Source organism: Melopsittacus undulatus, chromosome Z (genome assembly GCF_012275295.1).
Source record: "Melopsittacus undulatus isolate bMelUnd1 chromosome Z, bMelUnd1.mat.Z, whole genome shotgun sequence".
Lineage (NCBI taxonomy): Eukaryota > Metazoa > Chordata > Aves > Psittaciformes > Psittaculidae > Melopsittacus > Melopsittacus undulatus.
Window position 1 is genome coordinate 3,478,293 of NC_047557.1, and position 20,354 is coordinate 3,498,646.

General features: G+C 46.7%; 1 protein-coding gene across 1 annotated transcript in view; it reads right to left on the bottom strand.

Annotated features, from left to right (window-relative positions):
• Nucleotides 1-20,354, bottom strand: part of ARK2C (arkadia (RNF111) C-terminal like ring finger ubiquitin ligase 2C) — a 52,434-nt gene that overhangs the window by 11,807 nt on the left and 20,273 nt on the right. The window contains exons 2-3 of the mRNA XM_005145388.3: nucleotides 4,045-4,354; nucleotides 1,283-1,408 (exon numbers count right to left, since the gene is read on the bottom strand). Coding sequence (XP_005145445.1) covers nucleotides 1,283-1,408; nucleotides 4,045-4,354 — 436 coding nt within the window. The remainder of the gene's footprint in view (nucleotides 1-1,282; nucleotides 1,409-4,044; nucleotides 4,355-20,354) is intronic.

The window sequence follows — 20,354 nt, forward strand, 5'->3', positions numbered from 1 at the left end:
AGCAGAAGGATCTGGCCATATCTTAAGTTGTGTATTATTAACCTGGAGGGGGGAAACTCCCCCTATGTTAAAAGGACTCTCCATTTGCAGAGTGAAGTGCTCAGATGTTAGAAAATGCCATAATTAAGATTTCCTGTGCCACTTTGTTTTGCTCCCCTTGTGCATACTCATTGTGATTGTCTGTAATTATATGTTCACATGCTATTTCTTCCATTTGGTGAACAGAATGGACTTTCCTCAGCTAACAAGCTCAGAATTATGTTTTTATTTTCTTATTCTTCCAAATAGGACTCTATTAAAACTAACTGTGCAAAAGCTCAGAGCCTGCTCTGAAAATGAAACGGTCAATTCCCTGCTCGTTTGTTCCAGGGTATCGAGCACTACAGTGGGAGGACAATTAACAACTATTAATTTGTTCACACCACCCTGCAGGGCAGGGCAGCACAGTGCTCCTTAATTTAGACAGAAGAAGCTGTGGTCACAGTTTTTTGAGTGCCTGGTGGACAGCAGGAGATCTACTTTGGACAGAGACATTGGTCTACAGGACCCTGGCTGTGCCCTTCTGTAGGAAAAGACCCTGGGGAAGACTAATGCTTGGCTGGATGCTGTGTCCATGGATGAAGAGTTATAGGCAATATCAACACCTCAATGTGATCATATACATGCATATAGATGAAGCAAGTCCAGAGGGGCTGGAGCACCTCCCTTATGAAGACAGGCTGAGAGAATTTGGGCTGTCCAGGCTGGAGAAGCTGCATGGAGACCTCATAGCAGCCTTCCAGTATCTGAAGATACAAGAATGCTGGAGAGGGACTTTTCATCAGGGACTCTAGTGACAGGACAAAGGGTGATGGGTTTAAACTTAAACAGGGGATATTTAGGTTAGATATAAGGAAGAAATTTTTTACTATGAAAGTGGTGAGGCACTGGAACAGGCTACTCAAGGAAGTTGTAAATGTTTCATCCCTGGCAGTGTTCAAGGCCAAGTTGAACAGGCCTTGTGCAACCTAGTCTAGTGGAAGGAGTCCCTGCCCATGGCAGAGGGTTGAAAGCAGATGATCTCAAGGTCCTTTCCAATGCAAACCATTCTATGATTCTGCAAGTGCTTCAGCCAAGATGGCTCTTCCTAAGATGAGTTTCCTATTGCATGCATTGTATCTGTTGAGCTGAACCATTAACTTCCATGAAGCACTGATCCATGGTGACATTCATAAATGCTTGTACCATTCCAATACTTTTTAAACACATCATTCTACACACTAGTGAAATGTATAAGACTTACCAATCCGTGCCTTCGGCTAAATACCTGGGCTGGGGCCCTATGGGTTGTGGAGTTTGTAGTTGGTGGCTGAAGTCAAAGCTGGGGTGTAGACGATGAGGCTGGACGGACATACGTTCTTGAGCCCGCCTGTGGGTAGGAGACAGAGTGGGTGAGTAATGTGGCATCACTGGTATATACAGCTCCTGCTCAAGAGTTTGTGTTAATGAACCAAGGGACAGAAACAAACAGTTGGGCTTGTGAATATGCCCCATCCCTGGGTTCAAGGCCAGGTTGGACAGGGCTTGCTGTAATCTGGTCTAGTGGAAGGTGTCCCTGCCCCTGGCAGGAGACTGGAACTGGAAGGGCTTTAAGTTCTCTTCCAACACAAACCAGGCTGGGATTCTATGTGTTCAAGAGAAAAGAGTCCAGAGAGGTGTCAGGGATGATAGGAAGAGGTAATTTACTCATGGTCACCACAGATGTAATGCAGACCTCTACTTTCCCCCACCTGCCATGGCATCCACTTGTGCTCACTTTACAGGAGATGCTATTACTCTCATGGAGAGAAAAAGAGGAAACCAAACAACTTGCTCCTCGGCAGCTTTGTGCCATTTGCACAATTTTATTTTTCACTGCCAGCCCCATAAACAAGACAAGATAAAACGTGTCCCTGCTTCAGGCATTATCCATCATCATAAAGAAGCTGCAGGTTGTCTCGTCTCCCCATGCAGTCCATAAACTCCTGGGAAACCTCATTCATAACAAGATTACTGAGGAGTAACTGAAAGCAGAATTTACTCTCGCTGGCCTTTGCCAATATTTCTCTGGATGATGGACAGGCCAGGCTGGGATCCAGCTCCTTCTCCCTCAGCTCTGCTGCCCTTGCAGGCAGGTAAAGGAAAATGGTAGAAAATGCAGCAAGGTTTTTCTGAGAATTTGAGTCTCTTCTCTTGATTATTGCATATTTGAATTACTTAGGAGTAGTGCATGTGCTGCTTGATCAGTATCCCCATTTGGAGAAAGATAAGGCGGATGCACAAGCAGGATTTGTGTTATGGACTCATACACCTTGCTCCCTGCTGAGTCCCTGCTTACAAGTGGAGCCATCACAAAACAAATCTATGGGAAAACACTAGAGCAAATGCAGCAGGGTACAGCTAGATAAAGAATTTTTCATGCAGACACAGTTCAGAGGCTTCACTTTTATAGACACAGCCAGATTCCCATTACTGGGACCTCATGCCTGTAACCTATGAGGTTTCTGACACCCTCCTCTGATGCAGATGTGCTTTCAGAAACAGGATATGGGACCAGGCAAGATGTTCCTGACCTTTTCTACACCACAACCCACTTCCAAATGTAACACTGACAGCATCTACCAAAACGGCTTCTGCATGGCTCTGCGCTTTTATTTGAATTCAGCTTATGACTAAGAGATAAACACTTGTATCATCAGTGCCTCAGCCTTGCACATATTTGCTACCCAGTTATTAACTAATCATTAAATCCACCTAAAACCCCAGCTTATGCAAAACAAAACAAGGATGGGAGGAACACACAGTTTTCAGGCAGAAAGAGTATGGAGAGAAAGTGTTTGCTGTCTGCAGCATTCTTTCCATATGAAGCATTATCACAAAGACTCATCCTCTGATTCTTGATCCATGGGTACAACCCGCAAATAGCTTCCATATGTTTCCAAAAAAAGCGTTCCTCTCCTACGTGCTATCTAAACCCCTCTCTCAAGAAACACAATCAGGACAAGGCCAGGCATCCATTTCCACCTCTGCTGAGTAAGTCTCTCTGCAGTCATGAGCCCAGTCTGAATTTAGGCTGCTTTCTGTGACTGAATGTGCTGCAGGTCAACAGCGTCATTCCCTCACTGAACTGGAAAGCCTGCCTTGACCCAGAGGAGCATGGTCTTCATGTGCAAAACCTGATGGGATGGGTGGGTACAATCTCTGACATGGTTTTGAACAGGAAATGTGATGAGGTAGCTCTTAGAGTCTATTGCTTTCTGTTACATGAAGAACAGGTTCATTGCAACACCAAAGCATTACCAATATGATTCTCCTACAAGTAACAATAATAGATGACAATGGAACATACTAGGTGAGCATGTTCTGTATCCCCTGCACCTGCAGGTGCAACTTGCCCTGCATCTTCTCTTCTGGTGGATGCATTTCAGGAGTACACAATGAACTTATTTGTGAAGAAAACCCAGCATTACAAACATGTGACTCTGAAATGGGTACAGAGAATGGCAATGGAGCTGGTGAAAGGCCTGGAGCACAAGTGTGATGAGGAATGGGTCCGGGACCTGTGGGGTTTAGTCTGGAGAAGAGAAGGCTCAAGGATAACCTTACTTCTCTCTATAACTACCTGAACGGAGGATGGAGCCAGGAGGGAGCTGGTCTCTGCTCCCAAGGAATAGGTGACAGGACAAAAGGAAATGGCCTCAAGCTGCCCTAGGGAAGGTTTAGACTGGAGATTAGGGACAATTTCTTCCCCAAAGGGTGGTCAGGTATTGGAACAGGCTGCCCAGGGCAGGGCTGGAGTCACCATCTCTCAAAGTGTTCACAAACTGCATAGTGACATGGTTTAGTGATGGCCTTGGGAGTGCTGGGGTAACAGTTTGACTTGGTAAGCTTAAAGGTCTTTTCCAACCTATTTGATTCTATGATTCTATGTCTCAACATACTTTCAGGGTTTTGCAGGAGCCACTTTGCTGAAGTGAGGCTAAGATAGGTTCTCAGCATCCTACAGGACAAGTAGGTTCCCCTTACCTGTGATGGGGCATAAGCCGGCGGTGCTGCGCCTCGAGGAGCTGCTGCTGGAGGAGGTATTGCTGGTGTAGCGCCTGAGGTAGGAAGGAGGGTCCGGCCATGTCCTGGAAGGGCAGGGCTGGCACTGGGGCCAGGGGTTGGTGCAGGGGACCACTGTGCTGGTGTGGGGGGGCCATGTGAGGAGTCAGCCCCGGCTGGGGCTGCACTGTGTGGGGCAGGGCGAAGTCAGCAGGGAGCTGAGGCTGGGGACCCAGGTGGAAATGCCGGCAGGAGGTAGCATGGGGATGCTGAGACCTTTGAAATGGAGCACCTGGAAGAGAAGAGCACAGCTGTCTAGGGGGCCAGGGGCAGCCAGGGCAGCCCAGCACGCTGGTTGGCTATCCAGGGCAAGAACTGAGCAAACATCAGTATTCTTCTCTGCTAAAAGGGTTAAAAAGAAAGAGAACAGGTCAGTTAACATCAAATACATGGGAAATATTGATTTTGACTAATAGTTTTATCCTCCAAAGAACATTGGAGCCAAAACATATGTTTGAGTTCAATGTGAATTTTGGCACCAAACTGACGTGTGTAGTGGTCAAAACTACTTCAGCTTGGTTTGGTTTCCTGTCTTAAAGAGAAAAGAAGAAAAGTTTTAATAGTGTCTGTAGTGATAGGTGAAAGAGTGACCGTTTTAAACTAAAACAGGGGAGATTCAGACTAGGTATAAGGAAGAAATTGTTCGTTATGAAGACCGTGAAACACTGGCACACAGGCTGCCCAGAGAGAGGGTAGATGCCACATCCCTGGAAACATTCAAGGCCAGGTTGTGCTTAGCTCTGAGCAACCTGGTGCAGTGGAAGGTGTCCCTGCTCATTGCAGGGGGGATGGAACTAGGTGACCTCTGAAAGCCTCTTCCCAGCCAAACCATTTGATGATTCTGTGATACAGCCTCAGCATTTTAGGAAAGGGGAGAAAACAACTGTTTACCAAAATATGTTGCATGGATTATGAGCTCACTGAAGTTTTCAAAGCTTGCTGACTTTCTAAGCCATTCAAGGTATTTCTTTGCCTGTCTAAATATGTCTCATAGGCAAGGAAATAACCTCTGCTCTAAGAAACTGTCTTTCACCTCTGAAGGCCAGGATTAAGACCACATGTCTTTGCTGAGACCCTTCAATAGCCCATCCTTGTGAGCTGCATGCAGGGAGAGGGTGGCTGCAGGAAACACAACAGTGACAGCTATGAGACCAGCCATGAAACTGATTAGAATGAGGAAGAAATGAGGTGTGAAAGTCATCTCTAGTGGAGCCTTTTGCAAAACATCTGTCACTGGATTGTGCCTTGTTGGGTAGGCCTTTTGCCCAATATGGCATGTTAATGTACAGGCGTCATGGTAAAACTTCTGGCTCTTCAACTAGTGAAAGAATCAACTCCAAGGTGAAGAATTGCTCGAGTGAAGTTATTATAGATGCCTCTTTGCTGAGGATCAGCCCCAGAATGGACCATCTACCCTTTAGTGTTTTGAACACGTTCTTAAAACCCTCCTCTTCCTTTTTTAATCTTTGCCAACTGCACGAGATATCCAGGAACAACAGCACCAGGAGACACTGAGTGTCATCCTGAGACAGGGACATCATGCTTTCTTCACACAGATCCCTTCTGCTCCCATCTCCCATCTGCCAGCAGGCAGGTTCAGTCCATCACAGCAGCTCAGGGAGCCCCAAGTGCTTCCTGTTCATAACCCTATGGAAACAGAAGATGCACAAAGCATGTCAAATACCAGCAAGGGAAACAATGGGAGAGGACCTAACAGAAACAAATGGTTTGCAAAACTGTGTGTAAGTAATTACAGTATCTCTTAAATACAAGCTAATCCTCCACAGTGCCCCTCTGAGAGAGGCAGCAGGTAACAAATACGCATGCCACCAGCAGCAGCACTTCTTAAGGTAATAATTTCTCATGCTGTCGGATAACAGTGTGATTCGACTATGTTATCAATTAAAACCAGAGGAGGTGGGATCAGAACTGCCATTCTTACATGACAGAGCTGCAAACCCAGACCCAAGAGCCATTCACGTACCCCACTCCCCCAGTATTGGTCATATTTGTTGCTATCACCAATTCACTGTAAGCCACAGGCATGTAAAGGCTGAATAACAAAATGGGAATTCTGTGCTGCCCTGGCACATTGCTAAAGCTGAGCAACACCATAGTCATGGGCAGATGCCTCCTAACTGCTGTGTTAGTTGGGTACTTGCAAAGCAATTCATGGTGAATTGCTCAACCTTTAATGGCCATGGATTCCTCCCCATGGAAAGTTGCTACCGGTGAGCCATTTTACACCTCCAGGTCTTCACAGGGCTTGAAAACAAGGTGCAAAAGCAGGTAGAAGTGCTAGCCCCTCTGCACACCCTAACACACTAATCTGTGACCCTAGTGTAGTTGTATTTCAGACAAAAACAGCTTGGAGTGACACAAGACAGTGAAACTTAAGTGGTATTTCCACACATTTACTGGGACACACTGTAGCACACAAGTGAAGCAAAAAAAGCCCGTCTCTCATCTCTTGATGCCTGGTGCAACTTTAGCTAAGGATTTCCAGACATTTTTTTTGTATCTTGGGAGGCCTTAGCCTGGTTTAGTGAAACATCTACAGGACCTATCAAACTCCAGAGATGCTAATTGCATCCTCCACGAGCCATATTGCCTAGCAGTGGCTGCAGGAAGGCGATGTTCTCCTGGGATCAGGAAGGCAGAGACCTCTCAGCTCACTGAGCTTGAATTTTGGCCCTCATCCTACAGGAGGATTCTCCTTCTCCTTTGGGATACTTTGATTTTGCAGGAAGAGAGGTCAGCCAGGTCTTGGATGTTTTTTTTGATGGCCTACCCCAAAGGAACCTAGCAGGGTCATCAGCTTTGCTGCAAATGCCTCTCTTCTCCAGACAAAGAGGGAGGGAGAAGCTCAGTGTCCTTGCTGCAGAGGTAACACAGTCCTCACTGACCCCAAGAGGCTTTTGACCTGAGGCCAATCTGGAAACATGTGGCTCCATGTCCAGACTGCTGGCCAGAAGGACCAACCTACCCTGCTGTGTGAGCCCACTGACGTACTCCTCCTGGGGCCACGAGTATCTCCAGTTCCTCATATCTCAAGCCACTGATTTCTCTGAGCTCATTGTCAGGCTGCCCATCAGCCAGAAATCCTTCTTTCTTTGCCCTGTTGGTTCTTCCTTTCATTTAAGTGCTATTGTTGTGGCAGATGATGACAGCTCAGAGCAACATCAGATCAGCAGCTCTGAGATGAGCACTGCGTCACATCTGTCAGCAAAGCAGATGACTTATCATAGTTTTGTGCAGGCTGCCATTAACTGGTTGAGGCCAAATGTCACTAAAATCAGAGACGTCTGTCTCAATGCGAGCATCTAAACTGAGCTATTTCTCAGCAGAGCGCAATGTATTTCTTCCCTTTCCACAACCCTTTATGCCCTCTTCACATTAGCTCCTCATGTTCTTCTGTTGACAATACATATTTGCAAGGGCTGTTTTTGCAAGGGCTGTTTTGCAAGGGCTGTTTTTCTCGGCCCTCCCATCCACCCAAGTTCCCATCATGGGCAACCCTGGTTGCTGTCCATGGTCTTGGCCTCAGCTAAGCTCCAAGGGCAGCTAATGTCTATGCTGCTTTTCAAGATCAGGTTGGACAGAGCCTTGGGTGACATGGTTTAGTGTGAGGTGCCCCTGCCTATGGCAGTGGGGTTGGAATTTGATGAGCTTATGGTCCTTTCCAACCCTAACTATTCTATGATTCTATGCCTAAACCCTGATAATCCAAGTCTGAAAAGGGGCACCTCACACTAGACCATGTCACCCAAAGCTCTGTCCAACCTTGGCCCTGAACACTGGTGGGGATAGAGCATTTACCACTTCATTGGGCAGCCTGTTCTGTGCCTCACCACCCTCACAGGGAAGAATTTCTTCCTTACATCTAACTTGAACTTCCCCTATTTCAGTTTACACCCATCACCCTTTAACCTATCACTACAGTCCCTGATGATGAGTCCCTCTCCAGCATCCATGTGGCCCCCTTCAGATACTGGAAGGTTGCTCTGAGGTCTCCACACAGCTTCTCTTTTTCAGGCTGAACAACCCCAACTTTCTCAGACTGTCTTCATATGGGAGGTGCTCCAGCCCCTGATCATCAACATGACTCTTCAGTCTGTGCTTTGTTAATTCCTGATGCTGCCAGAACACTGGTACAGATCAGTAGCGGCCCTGACTGGTCTGGCTCACCTCCACTGCTGCCATGGACACTCTGCCTTCACTGTGATGTCAAGGGCTCACCATTGAGCTGGGTTGGCTGTATTCCCCACAGCTACATAGCTTGGCAGCACTGTGACTGCCATCTTCCTACCAGCACCATAAAGATCATATTCAACCAAAAAGCCCTTGGGGAAGATTGCTTAATAGCTATATACAAACCACCCAAAACACTTAGCTGGAAGACGGTGTTAACATGCTACAGTCTCAAACTGACGAGGTATAAATTTGTTTTTAGAAAGGCAACAGATGATGCAGGCATGAAGAGAGCTGAACCTCTTCGGCTGCTCACTGTTTCCACTCTTCCAACACAGCAGAAACCCGCGGGAAAACTCATCAAGTCCGCCTCAATTCTGCTTTCTCACTTCCACAGCTTTTCCTCTTCCCCCCCCCCTCAGTTCTACAGTTATATTTATTGTTTCTATACATTTTCTGAAATAGGCTTGAAGTTTCTCATTAAAGAAGTGCTGCCGCTTCCTTCATACCCCCAGGTGAACCCTAACTTCATCTGTTATTGCAGGTTGGTACCTGACATCGAGTCACAGAATTGTACTGGTCTGATACTGGGTGTTTCTGCCACTGGGGAGTCTTCTTTATCATCAGTTATGATTTGACTGTGTCTGTAGGCATGCAAATTTATAAATCCAGCAATATTTCACTCATAAAGGCTCAAGGGATCTGAGTTATCATTAAACACTGACCCATCTCGGAGATAAAATGGCCCTGGGTAATCCCTGCGGGGGAGATGCTATGGAATTGGTGAAAAGAAGACCCCAGAAAGGAGAACTAACTCTTTTCACCTACTTTCCTCATGGTAATCATATATTTTATGCACTTAGGCTACTGGTAAGAGACAAGGATAAGGCCTGGAGCTGACGCTAAGGATAGGTATCTTGAGCATACAGCTGGAGCCCAGGGAGCCCAGTGCTTTTCAGAGCAAAACAGAATCTGCTTAATGCTGTTAAGCTGCCTGTGATGCATGCACATTTTTCCCCTGGGTAAGGCAACCTGGCCAGCTTGTCAAGGCATTCATGGTTTGCATGCGGGCATGCAGGGAATGGGGCAGGGATTGCGGTGGGGAGGCTGGGGCTGGTTTTGCATCTTGATCCCATCGCTCAGACAGGGAGGTGGCAGCTCCTCTCTTCACTCACCAACAGGCTTTGCCACCACAGAAGATATGCCCATTGCAATCAGAGTTCTGCTGGCTCAGCTGTTTCACACTGATTACAGTCCCCACAATTCCTCCTTCTGCATTGGGGATGCAGATAAACCCCATAAAGAGGAGCCATCAGTGGTGCCTTTCCAAGCACTGGGCTCTGCAGAGAGACTGCCAGACTTTTAATAACTCAGAAGCCTGCAGCTTGTTTCCCTGGACATGCATTAAGATTCCCCACAGAGACAGCAATGCGGCGGGAAGTTAGCATCTGGCCTGTTAGCATACAGTGAGTGAAAGCTGAAACTGTGGGAGCAGCTCCAGCTTCATGCAGCACAGGAGAAGGACATCAGAGGGACTTCACAATATGTTTACAACCAACCTTCTAGTCGCCTGGTGTCATCAGCCGTGTGTTAACCCTTTGCGAATTATCTGCGAATATATGCCTCATTTCTGGTAGTGCTCAAGGCCAGGTTGGATGGGGCTTGGAGAAACCTGGTATAGTGGAAAGTGTCCGGGTCTGTGGCAGGAGGTTGGAACTGGATGAGCTTTAAAGTCCCTTTCAACCCAAACCATGCTATGATTTCTATGATACCCTTATTAAATAAGTTAAACTGACATACTAACCGGAAATGAGAGGTGACAATGCACCTGAATAATACAAAATGAAAGAAATAAACCCCCAGAGCAAGTCCACAGTATATTTAGCTATATAAAATTTAAATGTCTTGAAAAGAGGGAGATATCATGCCATCTCACTCCCATTATAAGACAGCAAACTGCAGGGCAAGGAAATAGGGGCAGGGAGGATCAACTAGGAGGAAGAAAGAACCTGAGAAAAATTTATCAGATAGGAAGGAATGTGCCTCACTTTCAGCACCTTCACCAACAGCTTTCTCATTTCATCTAGCAAATGGCAAGAAGAGTGTCAAAAATAATAGAGACTGGGCTCGAATCCAGTCCAGAGTGCAGCCTGCTGTCCTGCACCTCTACTGCCATGCAATAGGTAGTGCCACGGCCGGGAAAGCAGCAGCCCCAGAACACAATAGTGATGGATAAAGAGCATTCTCATTGGTGTTACTTGTTTGGCCAGGCTGTGCAATGCCAGGAACCAAGTCAGGATGGATACTTTGCATTAAGCAAAGGGGTGGTCTGCTGTGGTTGGTTCTTGGGTGGAAACATGAAGTTTTGGAGGTATATCATCCTCCTGCTCAGTCTTGCACATTTGATGGAAAAGGGATGCAAAGCACTTTAGAGAAACAGGGCTGAAATGGGCTCCTCCACAGACATTTAATGGGTCATTGAAACTGAGTATCTCACCTCCGAGGACCCCTGTGCAGGCACAGCAAAATACAGCTTAGGTCATCCCCCAAAATACATAAATATGGACCTCAGAGACTGCAGATTGCTTGAACAGTCCCCATTCAACATTCTCTCATCCTAATTAAGTTTCACATTAATTGCTGAGTGACATGAGCTGGACTGGCTATAGCATGGGCTCATGCACACATGCACATGGTCCCTAACACTGAGCAAAGCATCTTCTCTCCTGCACACCATGGGGTAAAAGCACATTCAGAAAAATGGAAAAATGAACAAAAAAAACCTAAAACCTTTTCTTAGGCTCCTTTTAGAGCCTAGACTCAGCATTTAATGACAAAATAAATCTGGAAATAATCACCATTTGTCATTATATTTACTGATGTAATATATCAGTAGGGTTGGAGCAGTCTGGGTTAGAGCAACTCAGAGAAGTGGGAAAGAAGAGCAGCGAGAGCTAGTGATGGGATACAGCCAGGCAGCCTGGCCCCATCACAGTACAGAGACAGCTGTTTATACAGCTCTGGATGAGGGTTTTTTTCCTGCAACCCTTTCCCATTAACTTCAGGGGAAAAAAAAAAGTTTTGTTGAAGATGATGTTTCGCAGGAGAGTGTTGAATTCAGCAATATTTTCCGAGGAGGAAGGAGAAACACTTCAGCAGCTTTGCTACACTTAAATTCGTCTTTTTGCTTTTATACTTTGCACTTCATTTTAATTATAGCTTTAATCTCATGTATGGCATTCGAGGGTGTATTTATGATTTTTGGATCATCACACCAAAGGGAGGGGGAAAAAAAGAAGCTAAATTTAATGGAAAGAAACCATTTTCTGAGGTTTAGTGGTCCCAGCTTCACTCCTCCAATCCCAGACTCTTGCATGCCTGGAGGGATGGGTGGCCCAGGCATCCTGGCATGATGTTTCCCACCCAGCCCAGCTTTTCCTTCCCAAACTGCCCCATTTCTCACAGTTTTGGGCCCAGCTCCTCACGTCTGCCAGGAAAGTGTGGAAGGAATGTGGCTTTGGAGATGTTGCAAAACCCCTCGGCAACTTTTTCATAGCACTTCTCTTTTCTGTTTGGTCTGAAGGCGTCGGAAAGGATGGAGAATGAACAGGCAAAAGGAATCTCCCCTCAATGCCCCTGCTAAAATCAGGGGTCACATCTTGGGTCTCAATGATATTTTGGGGCTGCTCAGCCATTTTCAGGGCTTATTCCCAAGTGAAACCTCAGCACTACCAAGGGAACAGAGGGTTTGGCTGGTACCTGAACTTCAAGGCAACTCCTGGGGCTTTGCAACCCACTGTGCTCAGCTGTCCATTCTTCCTCAGCGTCATTCCAGCCCTTATGTGTAACCCAAACCCTGTTTTATCTGACACACATTGGGAAAGGAAAACAAAACTGGAGGTTTTCCCAGTTTATTGGCAGGCACGTGGGCTCGACAGCTCTTCTCCAGGGTTTGGACTATTAGCCCAATTAAAAAAAAGAAAACAAAACCAAAAGGGAGCCCCTTTGGTCAAAGGGGGCAAAACAGCTCATCGATTTGTGGTTATAGTTACTAGCGGGCTGTTACATCCATGTGAATGGGTTTCAACCTGGAAATAAGAAAATTAATGAGGGGGAGGAATTTATCCTCAAAAATAAGAAATCCTGACATGACAGCAGTCTCTTACTTCTCTCTGTCTGCACAGAGCAATGGGGAAGCACTTGGAGCAAGATCTATCCCCACACTTGGGAATGTAAAAATGTGCTGACTTGTGCACACAGGAGCCTTTGACTTTGACAGGCAGCAATATGCTGCAGCCAGTTGTTTGGAAAGCAAAATTCAATACTTGAGTTTCCAATGTTTCCTTGTTTTCATAGTGTCCAAAGTGTCCCCCCCCCAAATACTTGGAAGTGCTCAACACCTGCCTTAAAACACTCTTAACTGTTCCTAATAGCCAGCCGCAGGGGCTCGCAGAAACTCCATCTTACCAGTAATGATAGTAGGACACTCAGAAGTGGGCAAAAAGCCAAATCCATGGGGTAAAAAAAACCCAGCTACACATTGCAAGGAGCTGGCAGGGTCTTGGGTGTCATGCTGCCTTGCTCACAGAGCCTCTTAATTCCATGACAGCCACAACCAAAACCCTCCACCTAAAGGCTGCCAAACTTGGTAGGTCTGAAATATGAATGAAACTTTAACCTTTCCCCAGAGAACATGTTAATGGGTAAAGCCAATGTCCTCAGCTGCCTTTTAAACCTGCTTAAGAAAATTGCTTTGTGATCCCACCTGGTGTCAGACCTTCATCCGCTCAGCATCACCCGTGCCACGCTGCAGCAACTCAGACAGGAATATAGTCCTTTGGTATTCCCATACCCAATGGGCACTGGGAAGCCAGGACTTATCCACAGCCCTGGCATGGGCTGCACCGGAAGGGATGAAGGACAGCACCTCAATCCTATGCCAGCACATCATCACCTTCCTGTTATATCCCTTGTCCATAGGGATTCCCAGTGAAGATATTCTTCCCTGTGAGGGTGCTGAGGAGCTGGCACAGGTTGCCCAGAGAAGCTGTGGCTGCCCCATCCCTGGCAGTGTTCAAGGCCAGGTTGGATGGGACTTGGAGAAACCTGCTCTAGTGGAAGATATCCCTGCCCATGGCAGGGGGTTGGAATTGGATGAGATTTAAACCCCTTTCAACACAAACCAGGCTGGGATTCTCTCATTCCAGGATTCCCATCCTTCTTTCCACTTACCGTTTAAGAGGGGAAGGGTGCTTCTGGGGGGCACAGATTGCCTGACCTGTTTTAGACCTCCCTGTTAGGGAGAGATTGGAGCAGCAATTGAGACCTGTCCTAAAAAAAGCATAAGAGGAGGCTGCTTTGGGTGGGTTATTCTGCATCAATCCTATACATCTCCATTTTCTATGCATTGATTTTCTCCCTCCCTGTGTTTTAAATGGGACTGTAATAACCAGTTGGGTTTTTCTGCTGGGTTTGTTTATCTACATCTAAAACACAGAAGTAAGAGATCCCAGCCAGCATATCCCTATGGATCCATAGTGAGTGTAAGTGACTGAGAGTTGGGTTTGTGAAATCTGTGGTGTTTCACTACTCTGGGAACAGAATGTGAGGTTGGATGGTGGATGTTTTGCAGTCCAGCCTTTCTCCTTTGCTGGCTGCCTGGCAAAGCAGCCCCAAAGCCAGAACTTTTTGGCAGCAAAGCACAGCTCTGAGTTTTGTTTTTCCTAGCATCTGCAGAAACATGCCACCAACACCATGTGCCTGACCCCATGGAGAGAGCACAGCTCTGGGGAATGGTAAGAACTTGGGCTGGCTACTAAAGAAAGGGAGGTGGCAAGTGCTGTGTGTGTTATTAGTGCCTCTATTAATGCTGAGAGCTAATAAAGATGTAACGGTGAGAGGCAAGGATGGGAGTCAGGAGGACATGGAACATCCCCTTGCAAAGGGGTTTGTTGATCCCATGTTGCAGGCCTCTTGCTGGACTTGATCTTAAACCCTGCAGACACATGTCAGGTAGGGTGCAAATTATTCACAAGGCTGCATGAGACCCTCAGTGGGGCCAAGAGGGCAACTCTTGCAGCACTGAGGTACCTGCCACCCAGGGAAGCCAATATACTGCATGGTCCCCTTGAGGTTTTTAGACACCACCCAAAAAACACACCAAAAAGTGTTCCTCCTCACCCCACAAGGCAGAAGGTAGCAGCCATTCAAAAGCTGGCATGTCTTCCAATTGACAATACACAGAAGACAGGAGCTTCTTACAATAGCTGGGGTTCAAAAAATTAAGATGACCTCTTAAGAGAGAGCAGAAATATCCCCAGTAGCAAAGGTTAGTAAGTCCCCTGTACAGCACTCTAAGTTCCCATCCTGAGTCCAGGATCTCAGCCCATAGTGCAAGAACAGCTTTCAATAGATCTTTTTATTTAATTAACCAAAAGGATTTTGGAGGTTAGACCATCACTGTGCACTGGTTGGAGATACCATGCAGGGACCTGTCTGCACCCCTGGCAGTAGTCGGGACCACAGCCCACCCCAAATACCAGGGCTGAAGAGAAGCTGCAGGAGATGTGGTGGGTGCTAGCAGTGAGCTGAACTCAGGTTTGGTATAACCCCATCTAACACAAGTCCTGCCATGCCACATCCTCACAATTCACTTTTTATGCTCCAAGAATACAAAGTCTGTAGCTAAGAATCAAAGATTCTGGAAGTCTGTTCCCTATTAAACTTCATATCCCAAACTTTATAGGTATGTGCTACACTAGGAGAAAGAGCGCTAAACATAACATACAAGTAAAACATCAGTCTCTTGATGCGGAAATAGCTCTTACTTTACATTTCTGCATGAGGTCCTGGCATGAGTTAGTGCTGCTAAGCCATACTGTAATAACATATAAAGGAAAACTTCATCCAGACACCAAGAAATATGCATTTTATACAGCTAAATGGAAAGACATCCAAGAAAAACCATACAGGTCTGATATGCAGCTGGGAGGCTATCCGAGGGAGAGTGATTTTTGATAATCAGCAAACCATGAGCTCCCAGAGCCCCAGCAGCATCTGGAGGCACAAGTATTTGCTGTATAAAAAGCAGGAGGTGGGTTCACTTGGGAGCAATAAGCCTCTTACACTGGTGCCAAAGGAAGGAAGAAGGCTTGGAGAGAAGCAATCCTGAGACTCCACATCAGAAAGACCAAAGATGAAACCATGTTTGAGTAGAGCCTAAAATGGTGCCTCTCATGAGCTGGGCAGGAGGAGGTTCATCAGCTTGGTTATGAGCCTGACAAAACCCAGCAGGGACTGACCTGCAGCCAGCTCAGGCTGAAGCACCAGGCACTACATGCTCAGAGCAGAAATCCCCTCTGGGGCACCAAGGCTGATAAGTCCCAGCCTGGATAGCTTCCTAAAGGACATCCCCTCACTTAGGCTGGGATTAATATGGAGATGTAGGATGGAGGAGGTGATAATAGCTGTCCCTTCCAGCATGAAAATCAACCCGCTTGTGGGAATTTGCTCCTCCTGCTGAAGTCAAGGGGTGCTAATTGCAAAGGAACTCACTTTTCCATCATGATGGTAATAGGAAATCAGGTTGCTGTTTATTCCATCAAGAATATCCATAGAAGTGACCCAGGAGCAACCAGGTAAGAAGCTGCAGTGTCACAGGCAGCATCTCACTTCCATGCATCTGGATTCTGAAACATTCCAACAAGCATGTGGCATCCCTGAGAGAATTAAGACTAAGTCAATGTTTCTGTTATCAACAGCACTTTCAAGGGGCTCATAACTCTCGATGTTTGTGCTCTCGTGATGCCAGAACTTGGCACAGAAGCACACAGACCAGATGCAGTTTTATTCAGTAATAAATAGCTTAAATCTCATAAGCCTTTTTTTTTAATTTTTTCTTTCTTGTTTTTGGCTTAAACCTGTAAAATGGGAAAAGAAAAATGTGTGGGATATTGTTTTTTCCTACTTTCCAATACTTTTGGAAAAGCAGCTTATGTTGATAAATGGCTATTTTTCCAGATACACACACAGTCCATACTGCTATTTCTTAGACATTTTGCCTTTTTAATATCTGTGCTTTTATGGGTCCAATGTCCTCACCCAGCAGAGTGCCAGCATCGCAGCCTGACGTTTCTGGAGCTGACTTGCAACACTGGATTATTCAATCTCTGGCACATGAAGCCGGATGCTCAGGAAGAGTTAAAACATGGCAAAATTCCCCAAGCTCTTTAATCAGTGTCAGTAACATTTTGAAGATGGATTGCTGTTTTAATTGTGGCCCTTTGACATCCCAGTCCTCTAGAGTAAAGACAGTTATTGCAGCCCAGCACTATCTAACCAGCCCCAGGGTGAGCATAGGTTTTCATCAGCTATCCACCAGGACTTTAGCACTTCCAGATTTACCCCACACTCAGACTTTGCTCTATGGAGGCCAGCTACTTTCCAGTGGCCAAAAGCCAAGGAGACAATCCAAGCCCCCAGCCCGAGGGTTTGGCCACCCTTGAAAAGTCCACCTCAGCTGGAACAAAATGAAATAGCAGTGATTGTGCTCATAGGGTCAGCTCCAGACGTTGGAGGGTCGCCAGTGGGATGCTGGTGTTGTTATCCAAAAGCATTGCTGTCTGCAGGGCTGGAATTTTTGGCAAGGGACAATGGGGGCTGCTAGGTATGGGAATGTTGCAGTGTAATGGGGAGCTGGGCTGATGTTGGGTCAGAGTTACGCAACATGGCCCAAGAAGAGCCCTACACATTTTACCTTAGGAAAATCTGTTTTCCATGGGGTGCAGATCCACCCATCGTCCCCTCTGAACCACATCCTCATTTGCTCAGAGGAAGGATTGAAAGCAACTTTACAGTGTTGCAATGTTTCTCCCAAAGCATCCTCCCACCAAGTTACCCATCTCAACACCAAGCTTGTAACCCAAAAGCAGGCACAGAGACTCCCTATGTAATCATCCCACATCACAGCCTCCCCACATCCCAACAGATCCAGTGAAGAATTACTTGCAAAAGAGGTATGGGGAATTTGCTAAGTGGAAACAAGGCACGAGGCTCGTGCTGCAGAGGGCACCGCTTGTCCCAGCCTGTCATCAAATCCTGTATACATACATGCTCCAAGAGGAATGGGATGGCCCACATATGGTATGGATTTGAACAGGATCCTGGTGACTCAGAAGAAAAAGTCCTAAATATACAGGTACACTTTGGGTCATCTATCCACAGGCAACACCAGCAATAAGCCACAAGCCACATCATAAAGCAAGCAGATGTCACAGCGAGATGTCTTAGTTTCACTCATGTGAAACTACTCTGACATGGCATAGAAGCTGCACCCAAGGAAGAAGCATCCTCCTGCTGCAGTGAGGCCATTGCAGGGATTTCTGAGAGGCTGAGAGCTGGGCTGGGTCAGCGTGAAGAAGAGAAGGCTCCTGAAGGGGAGACCTGAGAGCAGCTCCAGTGCCTAAAAGGGCTGCAGGAAAGCTGGAGAGGGGCTTGGGACAAGGGATGTAGGGACAGGCCAAGGGGAATGGCTTGAACCTGCCAGAACAGGGGAGACTGAGCTGAGCTCTTAGGCAGAAGCTGTTCCCTGTGAGGGTGCTGACGCGCTGGAACAGGGTGCCCAGAGAAGCTGTGGCTGCCCCATCCCTGTCAGTGCTCAAGGCCAGGTTGGACAAAGGGGCTTGGAGCAACCTGCTCTAGTGGAAGGGGTCCTTGCCGATGGCAGGGGTTGGAGCTGGATGAGTTTTAAGGTCGCTTCCAAGCAAACCAATCTGTGAACTTATGATTTTTTGGTGGACAAATTGCAACACTGCATCCAAAGCTACCTCCAACCACAGCAAGGTCTTCCCACCTCTCACTCACATGAGATGTAACCCAGGTCCCACACCTGAGTCTCTAGAGAAAACTCATGGCATGGTCCTTGGCTGGGAAGCATTTGGCCAGTGCCAGGTGTGTCTGCTGCAAATCACAGAATCTCAGACTGGTTTGGATTGGAAGGGACATCAAAGCTCATCCAGTTCCAGCCCTCTGCCACAGGCAGGGACAAATTCTATTAGACCAGGTTGCACCAAGCCTCATCCAGCCTGGCCTCGAACATTGCCAAGGATGGGGCAGCCACAGAATCCTTGTATGCTGGCTTCAGCCTGTCTGCAGGAAAGACAGTCACAGTGGGTCTGCACTCCCTGTGCTTGCAGTCAATGAATGGCTTGGGTTTTTTTTTCCGTTTTAGATTTAAAGGCAACACAGTGCCAGTAATTAAACTAATCTAAAGCAGCAAACAGAAAAGCTGTTGCAGTGCTGAAAGATTAATCCACATGAATATTAAAGACATTGAAGCTACCAATAAATCCAGACTGAACGAAGCTGGGTGGAAGGGAGGCCCATACGCAAACCTACAACTCCTGGTATCATGTCTTCTCCAGCTGCCACGGGAGAAACAAAGGGCTTGAGCAGATGAGAAGGACACAGGGGAAGAGAACAGGGACCCCAAAAGCAATCTGCTTCCTCCTTCAAGCAAAACACAGCCTCCAGCAGTCTGTTCCCCATGAAATTAGGTCAGGTAGAGCTAACTGAGCATCACAGGGTGGGAAACTGGATCCAGTGTCCTCACATCACATCAACCCATCAGCTGGACTTGATGGGCACCTCATGGGATGGGGAGCACTGGATTGCTGCTGGGAAGAGAAAGTGTTTCTCAGCATGGGACAAGCCAAACTAGGCAGCCTTAAGTCACCTAATGGGGGAATTACGAAAGCAAAGCCAGGAGAGTTTTATCTCCCTTTACCTTTTTCTGTCAAAGAACTGCCTCCTCCTACTGCACACAGGAGCAAACCACCTGCCAGGACCTGAGCTGACCTCCCAGTATGATTTTTACCATTCCTGACAGCAGTTTTGCCAAGCCCACTCAGATGGAAACATTTTTACTCTCTCACATGGGTTTTGTTTTTATTACATCTACCTTGGAAACCTGAAAGCAGAACAGGTATGGTGAGGTTACACAGCCCTCAGACCAGCTGGACGAACAAACCCTTTGGAGAAGCCTATTATCTGCATCAGGTTGCCATCATTATCTTGCTTTCCAAAGGCAGCCTTGCTGCTGAAAAGCAAAACTGGCATTCAGAGAGAATTCGGCTCCTGCGGCTGTGGGTGATGCTTTTAGCAGATATACCAAAATAAAGATGATGGTTTTGATTACAAGGTAAGGAGTAACTTGTAAGTTGTTGTTTATAGGGCTGGTTAGGTGCCCTGTAAATACAAGTGGTGGCAATGACTGGAGACTGTTGAGCTGTCACCCTCAGGAAGGAAGGTGAGATGCTGTGACAGGGAAAGTGTATGTCTATGTCCCCAGGGCTTTCTGCACTCCAGACACTTTTAACTGATGCATCCACCCACATGTTTTCGGGACTAGTCACTACCCACCACATCTGAGGTGAGATTTCTTTCATGCTGGTAGGTTATTTCATGTTTGGAGCGTGTCTCATATATAGACTCATAGTGGTTTTAATGGGTGTGAGGTTCAGCTGCACCTCAGACTCCTGGTCTTAGACCTCTAAAGGCTGTGGGAGACCCAGTGTCAGAAATTGGACTGGCGGAAGATTAGTGAAACCAGTTAGACCAGCATCAGCACAAGGAATTTGGCAGTTAATTAGCACAATACTATTAAGGAAAGGTTGATGGCCTTGGGAAGAAGCCTTGTTGAGCAGTTTCAACAAGAGTCCAACTGATGCAAGTTAAACTGATGCTCTGATTCTGCTTATGCCAGATGAAATTCCAGCCCAGTCCAGCTCAGTTCCTGCACTGGCACCTTTTATGTCATACGAAACATTTAAAAGACCAGATTTCCAAGCAAATGCAGGACGCGGTGATCCAACAGAGCTGTCCCTTGCCATTCCCAGAAGCTGGGGTGGGAGGCAGACAGACAGACAACGCTTTGTTTCACAGATGATGAGTAAACAGCCATGACTATTCTTGGCTATAACCCAAATTAATTAGTGCTATCCACATGATCTACAAGTACCTTTCAGCTTTAAAAAAGCCCCCCA